At 46.8% G+C, this 9,535-nt stretch overlaps 1 protein-coding gene across 7 annotated transcripts in view; it reads left to right on the forward strand.

The window, feature by feature from the left end:
• Positions 1 to 9,535, forward strand: part of MTSS1 (MTSS I-BAR domain containing 1) — a 163,008-nt gene that overhangs the window by 130,399 nt on the left and 23,074 nt on the right. For 4 of the 7 annotated variants that reach the window (XM_029222971.1, XM_029222970.1, XM_029222972.1 and 1 more), the window contains exon 7: positions 3,342 to 3,353. The exons of the other annotated variants lie outside the window; for them this stretch is intronic. In XM_029222971.1, the coding sequence (XP_029078804.1) occupies positions 3,342 to 3,353 (12 nt within the window). The remainder of the gene's footprint in view (positions 1 to 3,341; positions 3,354 to 9,535) is intronic. 7 annotated transcript variants of the gene reach the window in all.

Here is a 9,535-nt window from a genome sequence, read left to right on the forward strand (position 1 = left end):
ACATGTAGGGACTCTCTCTCGAGCTTGAGCAGGTGACGTTCCCTCTAGACTAATTCTTCTTGATGCCACGATTTGGAATTTGCTGCATCACAGCTGATAAAATGGGTATCCCCCCCCCCATCAGGATGCTCTGTGGGTGGGTAGTATTGAGCGTTTGTTTGAGACAACAACTTTTTTAGGTAGAAATCCCCAAAACCAAATTTCCTCTTTCCTGAGCAAGCAGTTCTCATTTGGAATTAAAAGAAACATCTGGAGAGATGGGATTCTTTGGTAGAAGAGGGGCGAGGACAGGACAAAGTTTTCAAGCTTTGGCATTTCTGAAAAATGTCCCCCCCAGTTCTTATAATAACCAGGAGACCATTTCAAGATAAAGACAGCAGGATATTCACCCACGATCAGTTTTTCTGTTAGTATTGGCCCCATTTGTTTCTTTTGGATGTGTTTTCCTGGTCTTGGTGCTTCTGCAGTTTATGTTCTATCTAATTCAGGTGCCTGAGAGCTAGCATTCGACAAGTGGAATAGGGTTTGTGGCCAGTAACGTTGTAGTGAGTCTAAAGGTAAATGTAGATAAAACTGCCACCATATTACATTGAATCTGAGGTTCTATAAAAGAACAGGATGGTAAAAATTTGGAGCTGAACTCTACCTAGTTGACAACATGCCAGCTTTGAGATAGGAGAGATTAATGAGTTTGGAGAGAGGGTCCAAGGAAGATCTGTGGCTTGGAAAAGTTTTGGGAATTTGGTGAAAAGGATGGGGTAAGAAAAAGTAGCGGTTTTCCTTTCTCTCTTCCAGAGTTTTCTTTTCAGAGGCCTTAAGTTCTTGGCTGCAGTGATAATCCTTTTATCTGAATTTTACATGGAGGCTGAAACAGTCTTCATCTGTGACTCAAAGTCACTGGCATTGTCCAATTAGCAGAATTTGGACCTACAGGGGATGCCTGGTAGGTTGATTGCAGTGCAACACAAAAGGAAGTTGCTGGTAATTAGACTTGCCCAGCTCTGCTTAGGCTGCCTAGAGAGGATAACGACCTTCCCATTAAAGCACTGGATAGAAAGATTCAGGACACATGGAGGTGCCGGACTGTATGACATGAGGGGCTGCTTCTGGTCCTGGGACTCGGGAGTAATTGGCTTTTAGTTGTGAGGTTTCTTGGTGGCACTTAGGCCTGAAGGCTGAGACAGTAGAGGCTGTGATCAGGGGTTTCTGAAGCATCCATCTTTTCAGCCCCAGTCGTGTATCTGATGGTCTTGGGCACCGTATCCTTTCCAGACGAGGTAGCAGTGATGGTGTTCTTACGCCAAGTCAGGTCAGTAGCTTAGAATGTTCTGGATGACTTTCTAGATACTCCAGTGAACAACCAGAAAACAGTTTTTGTTTCTTTCCTTTATAAAAAAAATTTTTTCTAAAATATGTAAGTGCCTTTTAAAACTCACATTTGTATATTTCTGGGGTGAATGGAGCTTTTTAGGAGGTACCAGAGTTATCGTTCTGAGTGAATGTTAATGAAGTGCTCTCCTAGAAACAGTATGGCCTGAGAATGGAAACAATACAAGCTAAGGGCTGGAAGAAATCTGGTTATTTGAGACTCCCAGTTATTTGGGGGTCTGGTTAGCTGCGGTTTCCCCTTTTGCCTAAAGGCCTCTCTGTCGGTTTCATCTCCCTCAAGTGCTCAAGTGGTAGCTTCCTAGACTCTTGACTTGTAAAGTGTTGGTAGTTCCTTCTGAGATCTATCCAATGCTTTGGATACATTTTTTTTTTGTCCTGATAGAACTGAATCTGGTTTATACAGCACAATAATCACTTCCTCTTAAATATGTTTTCAGAAGGTCATCAAACAGCTTTCTGCCACTCCTTTTTCCAAAACTGTGATCTTTGATCTAAAAAAATCTTCTGACTCTCCTTTTCAAAGTTGAAATGCGTTTATACATTTAAGCATGGTTCTGGCACTCCCTTTGACCTAGGCAGGCACATATGGGGTGTTATTTTTGTGTGTGACTAATTTACCTTAACTTTCACTCTGCAGCTCTATCACCTTTTGCCACATTCTTTGTTTGACTCTTTTTTACTATACTATAGAAGGGTAATTTGTACTCCAAAGGTATTTAAATATCACTGTCAAAAAACTCTGAATGGTTTTTGGGGTTTGATTAGACTTTATCTTAAAATCATTTTAAAACAACTTGACATGTGCTCCAACTGTGGGTGAATGTACCTATTTTTGTGGAAGGCAGGCTACTGAACACCTACCGGGCATAAAAACTAGGCAGGGAGTTGGGGGCTGGAGGAATGGTCCCGGCCCTCCGAGAAGTTCCAGGCCGGCGCCCAGGGTCGGTGCATGGGGCAGAGCCGCCTTGTTGAGTGGTCAGGGGGACAAGACAGAGGCAGCCAGGAGGGTGGGGAGGGGCTGTGGGGCTGACCCAGCAGCCCCAGGTTCTGAGTGGCATCTCTTGAACCCTCATCGAGTCCTGCTGCTTGACGTCAGCTCGTGACCCTTGAGGTCCTAGAGCTGGTTGTAACCCAACTGGGGGAAGTAAGAGGATCAGAAGTGGGAAACATTTTATGCTGTTTGCCCACTTCTGCCACCTTACTGTACAGACGGTAAGCCTTATTTCTCATTTAGTTAGCTCTCATGTTATTATTAATTTTAATTAAAAAATTAATTATGGTAAAGCCTTCTGTTTCCATCTGTAACTACTAAAAGTTTATCAGAGACTTTGAGGGAGGGAACTGGAACATTTTAATATGTTAACCCTTGAGCCTGACGTTGAAATAGTTGTTTTCACCAGAGGCTGCAAAGCTAATATAAACCTGAGAAACAGACTCCTAGAGTCCCATATTAGCATATTATTTGCTATTATACGAAAATTTTAAGTTCTTTAAATTTAAAAAAAATTTTTTAAATTTTCATTTTCACCCCAGCTTGAACTTTTGATCCTGGTTTCCCTAGTTACTTTTAAAGTTACAGTAAATTACACTTGAAAGCTCTTCTTGTTAAAGCATCTTAATTGGCTTCTTACAGGAATATAGTCTTCATTTATCTTTTTAAGAAAAAACCTTGCTGCATTCTCTAGGGGTGCTGATTACTAACTAGGAAGATGTCTGTTTAGATGAGAAGGAAAGGCCATTAGCAAGTGAAGGAAGGGAACTTGGGTTTGCAGCTCTCGGTGGATGTGGGTTTAATCGCACCAATGTAAAATTCGGTGGCAAGCCACGGACTGTTTTAACACATGAAAGAAAGGTAAGACTGCTGCTCAAATACCAGTTTGACTTTATTATTTTCCTTTTTGTGTCAATTGTGTATCCTGCACTTTCTCACCGCACGCCCCCCCCCCCGCCAGTGGACGCTCTCGGTAAGTCTGTCATCCTGAATCTCTGGTGGCTGGTCACGGTGTGGTCCTTACTGTGGGCTTTCCGTGGTTGTCCAGACCTATGCTAGTTGCCCCAGTTTTCCTGCCAGTTCAGAACAATCAATGGTGCCTACTTAATCTTCCATAAGTTTAAGAAAACTCTGTGTGTGTGTGTGTGTGTGTGTGTGTGTGTGTGTGTGTGTGTGTTTCAGTCAATCATTTTCTTTCTTTGAAGTCTGGCCCTTTAATGGGTTAGCTCAACATTCTCGGAGTCTCTGCATCCTCATAATTCAGCATTAGACTCATGGAGAACAGAAATACAGAGTGACTTAAACCCTCCCTTCCACGCGAAATAAATATAACTGTACATACATATCTAGGTGTATATGTGCGTATTTATATCACAAACAAAACGTGGAGAGCTACGCTAAATAACTCCTCAGAATAATTCCCAGATCGGATTTGGTTGTATTAAGCTTGCCACATAATCTTTAACTTTGTCCCCCCAGGACCATATAGTTTTTTCAAAACCAACCATTTATTTTTAAAAAATCAAAAGTATTTCTTATTTCAGCAGAGTTTGTGGAATGCTTCATTTCAAAGGTATCAGATCTTCAAATTCAGTAAATCAAAATGATTCTTCTTGACTGAAAATTGACCCTCATTCTGTGGGTGACAACGCTACTAAAAACCTCAAGTCGCTTTCGGAGTCTCGTGGCTGTCCCTGTGTCTCGGAAAGGTCTGTCTGTGAGCCGTCCGTGTAGTTTATCTTGCCTGAGTGTGCCCGAGTGTTCTCTGAGCCTTTGCATTGAGCAGCTCCAAAGAGGTTTTTGCGTCGGATTTTGTCATCTACGATGAACCCGAAGCACACAGGTCCCCTCTGACAGGTGCGGCTGGGATGACCAGCTGTCACGGGGGACACAGCTCTGCCTCCCTCCCGTCACGTTGATGTTGGGATAGTGTCCCCCACCTTTTTTTTTTTTTTTTTTTTTTGTAAGATGCTGTTGTTTTATTTTTATTTATTTTTATTTTGTTTTGCGGTACGCGGGCCTCTCACTGTTGTGGCCTCTCCCGTTGCGGAGCACAGGCTCCGGATGCGCAGGCTCAGCGGCCATGGCTCACGGGCCCAGCCGCTGCGCGGCATGTGGGATCCTCCCAGACTGGGGCACGAACCCGCGTCCCCTGCATCGGTAGGCGGACTCTCAACCACTGCGCCACCAGGGAAGCCCAGTGTCCCCCACCTTTTAAAGGTGATAATTCTCTCCAGTCCTCAGTGTTGTGGTTCAGAGACAGCTTGAACAGTTTTTAGTGCACCTTTGGGAGGAAGGTAAGACACAGCCATTCTTTTGCTTATCGTGATAAAATTCATATAGCATAAAATGCACTGTTTTAACCATTTTAAAGTGTACATTTCAGTGGCTCTAGCGCATTCTCAATGCTGTGCAACCATCACTACTGTCTAATTTCAGAACGTTTTCATCACCCCAGAAAGAAATCCCTTTCCTTTTAAAGCTGTCGTGCCCCATTCTCCCTCCCCCAGCCCATGACAACTGTTCATCTGCTTCCTGTCTCTATGGATTTGCCTATTCTGGACATTTCTTATAAAGGGAATCATACGGTATGTGGCCTATTTGAGGACTCAGACTTTTACTAGAACCTTTGCTTGAAAGCCTGGCATGAGTCTGTGGAGTAAATGGGGCATGCTGTTTTAAGTGACGGACAGTAGGATTAGGGATGAGTAAAGGAACCACACAGCCTTTTGTGACTTAGAGTCTGCTCATCTTAGGGAGAATCTCTGCAGCCCCTCTACTCTAGTTCTCTGTCTTGCAGGGGCCGTTCACAGGGCTAAGCCACAGTGGCATGTGATGATAGCAGTGAACTCGGGCGTAAAAACTTCGGAAAGCTGTGTGGCTTGAGGCCCTCATAAATTTTAGTTTACAAGTTTTACATCATGTTTGAACCTGGAGATCTGTATTTTAATCAAGTTTCATGGTAGTTAAAATGTCCTGGTTTAACAAAAGAAGAAAATAATACGTATATACAGAACTTTCCCTCCGTCAGTTAGAAGTATTTACCTTGAATCTTGCATAAGCAATGACTGGGGGCCTCCACAGGGGAGAAATTTACAACTCAATAAAGTGTACTGAGCCAGGGATACACTGCTCCCTCCAGGAATTGAGACTCTAGTGGAAGGAAACCAATTATAGTCGTTCCTCGGTATCCGAGGGGCATTGGTTCCAGGACCTGCCTCAGACTATGCGATGCTCAAGTCCTCCATATCCACGGTTCCGCATCTGCGAATTCAAACAAGGATTGTGAACATAGTGCACGATCCATGGTTGGTCGAATGTGGAACCTGTGGACTTGGAAGCCGATTCCATATATATCAAAAAAGATCCATACATAAGTGGACCCGTGTTCAAACCCGTGTTGTTCAAGGGTCAGCTGTAGTTTAATCTGGTGAGCTCAGCACCATGATGAGTATAAGCGGAAGGCGTAGCGGTTGGGCAAGGTGCAAGGAACCCATGCACGCTTGGTGTGGGTGGGTGATGAGGAAGATGAAGAGGGGTCAGCTGGTGGAGAATGGGACGAGGGCTGCTCAAGGTAGAGGGGGACAGTGCGAGCCCTCACCATTGAGACGGGAGCACCAGAACCGTGGGAAAGGTGACCATGCTGCGGAGGGGGAGTGCGGGTGATACCCCAAGTCACCTTTTGGGGAGACTGACAGTTCCATCTTGGGTGGACTGAGAACCACAGTGACACCCCGTGTCAGCCTCAGCTACCTGCCTCCAGATGGTTCTGTCGCTCGGCCCCATTTCTGATCAGACCCCATACCGGACTCAGCTTCTCCACCCATCACCCTTCTTTTCTTCTGTGCGGAGAAAGCAAAAAGCCTGTGCAGTGCTGAAGCCTTTCCACTGGTGCAGTGGTTTCCGCGGCCCCTGGCTGCATCAGGGTGAATGTTTGCATTTCCTCACCCATTTCTTCTGTGCTTACAAAACTGGCAAAAACCATTCTCAGGATGCCCCAGAAACTGCAGTCAACGAGTGGATCACTCTCCCTGCCTCAGTGGTGAAAACTGAGTATGTCTCAGCCACCTCCATCCACTCCCCCTTTGGGTTTTGAAAAGGAGTAGCACTGGGAGCCCTCCTGCCCGGAGGGAACTCCCACCTACAAATCTGAAGTCTGGGTTATCTGTTCACGGATCAGCTGACTTTCTCGCCTGGCACAGTGCAGAGGCTTCTTTGCTCCGTTCCCACTGCCGAGTTAGGGGAGGTGGAGAAGAAGCAGACTGCTCAGAAGGTGGTGTGGCCTGCACAAAGAGACCCTCTCAGCGGTTAACCCCACCTGTCATGGGTGTGCCTCCAGGAGTGGTCAGGAATTGTCATGCCCCCAGGACCTCCTGGGCCCCTGGAGTCAGCATGGAGCCAGGGGTGGCCCGCCTTGTATTGCCGGTGATCTAGGTTGCAAGACCCAGCCCTGGAAGAAGGCAGCGACCCCCAGAAATCTCCTCTGGATGTTTTCTCCGACCACCTCCCCGTGATGCGTGTCAGCTGTCTGCAAAGGGACAACCGAAAATAACAGCGGTCCTTTCTGAATGCTGACGTGAGGTGGTGAAAAGAGCTGGTCCATGATTCCAGGCGTCTTCCCCACTTCCCGCTCACCTCCAGTGGGCATCACTGGAGGGGGATGGATTGCCACACCAGTGCGATTGGGAAAAGGGTACTTTGAGCCCAAAGCAATGATTGTTCTCTATTGGAACTAAAGCTGGAAAAGTTCCTTCTGAGGTCAAGGGGGTGACTGTAAATGCAGACGGGTGATCGCTTAGACCTCCAGGGGTTGCTTGACCACTTGTATGTAGCCTTGCGGTCTTTCTGGATATTTAGATGCAACTGCACGTAACGTAGCAGGGAAGATTATTGAGTCACTGCTTCATTCTAGGCTTGGGAAAGGTGTTATAGGAGTGCACACATTTAATTATGCAGGAAATGATGGAATGGGTACAGTTTTACTAAGTGGGGCAACCTGTGTGAAATGGACTTTTTAATGAGTCAGTGTTAGAGAACCACAGCCCGACATAAGGTTCTGGCCCTAGAAATGCCAGGTAAAGCAGTCTGCAGAGCAAGGAGAGAGAAGGGAGAGGTCAGTGGGTGATGGCAGCCGACCCTGCCAGCCTGTGCTAACGGGCCGATGGGGGAAAAGCATAACGAAGGGGCAGCCCGACTCCTCCTATCTTAGTACAAGCAGCAGCGGTCAAACTTTACTTTTTAGACCCCGGGTGGCATTCGGAACGCTGTACCTAACTGCAGTCAATAGAGATGTTGGAATCTAACCCAAGAAGTTCCTGAAAGGGACGGTTGCATTTTGGGATGAAAGCATGTAGTCCTCGGAGGCCAGGGGACTCATTCGTCATACTTCACACCAGGGCATTCTAGGTAAAAACAGACCGAACAGATCCCCCCCGAGGCCCAGAGCTGCGAGCTCCCTTCCTCCGCAGAGCTGGTCTCTGGGAAAGCCTCGCCCCGACGCAGCTCATCAGGTGCCTTGCTTGTGACTCTAGCTGCAGGTGGCTCATTGCGGGAGTGGAAACAGATGCCCTGAAACGTCCCTGTGCGTGACGAGACTGTTGTCAAGGTTTGGAGCGCCTGGCTTCCCTGTGGCTGCATTTAGAAGCTGGGAAGATGCATTTACAGTGGGGGGGAGGGGGCAGGGAGAGCGCCCAGCAGGAGCCCAGTGCTTGTCTCCCTGTTAATTTTGCCGGAGGACAAAAAGGATGACATGCTTGGAATATCCATTCCTTGCACAACGTGGTTTTGATTTACCCCGGGAACGCTGAGCCGGTGGTGCGGGTGCAGGACTGGGGGTGTAGTCCTGCCTTTCTTGAGTTGCAAGCCATTCACAGTTTTCGGGGGGTTTATTGCTTTACTTCCGGCGCCTCTCTTTCATTCATACATCCCCAGTGACCGCCGCAGAGGAGCCCTGTGAGGCAAGCGCGCATCTTCGCTCATTCAGGAAGTAGATATAAAGTGCCTCCTCTGGGCTGCACCCCCTTGGCAGCCACGGGAGCAGAAGGAGCCTCTGCCCTCAAGCCGTCCCCAGGATGGCGGAGGCCTTTACGTTCTAACATCAGTCCTCTGACACCAACAGGGTGTCCTGCAAGTCACATCAGTTCAGATACTAACTACCGGAGTTGGCTTGGCTAAGGACTCAGTCCCACAAGACTTCCTCCTCTTCAAGATTCACCAGCCACAAGTGGGGTCCGCAGACTACCCACCCTTCCGCCCAGCCCGTCTCAAACTTAGGCTCTCACGTGAACCGCCTCAGGTTTGACAATTTGTTATAAGGACTCGCAGAACTCAGGAAAGCACGGTAGTGTCCTGCTGACTTATTATAAAGGAAACCAGTGAGCGTCCAGGTGAAGAGCTCCATGGGATGCAAGGTGGGGCGGGGGTGGGCACAGAGCTGCTTTGCCCTCACCAGGCACACTGATGGATACACTGGAGCTCGCCGCTTCAGAGTTTCCGTCGCATTTTATCGTCACGGAGGCCTGCTGTCCCCTGCTGCGGTGCCCAGGGTTAGAAGGAGGACTTCAGAGATGCTGCGCGACTGCCGACGGCACCTGCCACCTGCCACTTGTCGAGCGCTGACCACCTGCTGGCCGTTGTGCTGAATGCTCTAGTGAATGAGTCCACTTGGTTGGTCTTACATCAACCATGCGAATCCGGTACTGTTTTTTATATTTAACAGATGAGTGGAAACTGAGGCACAGCCTGTTGAAAGAATAACAGAAATTGAGTTTGTCTGAAAATGTTTAAGTCAAAAGAAAAAAAGAAAAAGAAAATGGTTAAGTCCAAAAGCTTCCAATCTTATCTGATCAAATCTCTCTTTTGATTTCTGGTTGGTTTTGCTTTGGGGAATCCATCAAAAACCGCTGCAGGATATTAAGAGTAGAAGATGATATATGTAGCGATAATAAGGATAGCCACCTTTTGGTGGAAAAAGAGAATTTTTCACTCCAAATTCTAATCTCCAGCATCACCTTGCATGTCTATTTCTGAAACTATACCCCCATGTTTCAGTATTTATATCCCGTATTCCATTGACTTCAGATGCCATCAGTTGTAAGATGCGCTATTACTTTCTTTTTTCTTTTCTTTTTTTTTTTTTTTTTTTTTTTTTTTTTT

Source organism: Monodon monoceros, unplaced genomic scaffold (genome assembly GCF_005190385.1).
Source record: "Monodon monoceros isolate NGI ecotype Baffin Bay Population unplaced genomic scaffold, NGI_Narwhal_1 Super_Scaffold_14, whole genome shotgun sequence".
Lineage (NCBI taxonomy): Eukaryota > Metazoa > Chordata > Mammalia > Artiodactyla > Monodontidae > Monodon > Monodon monoceros.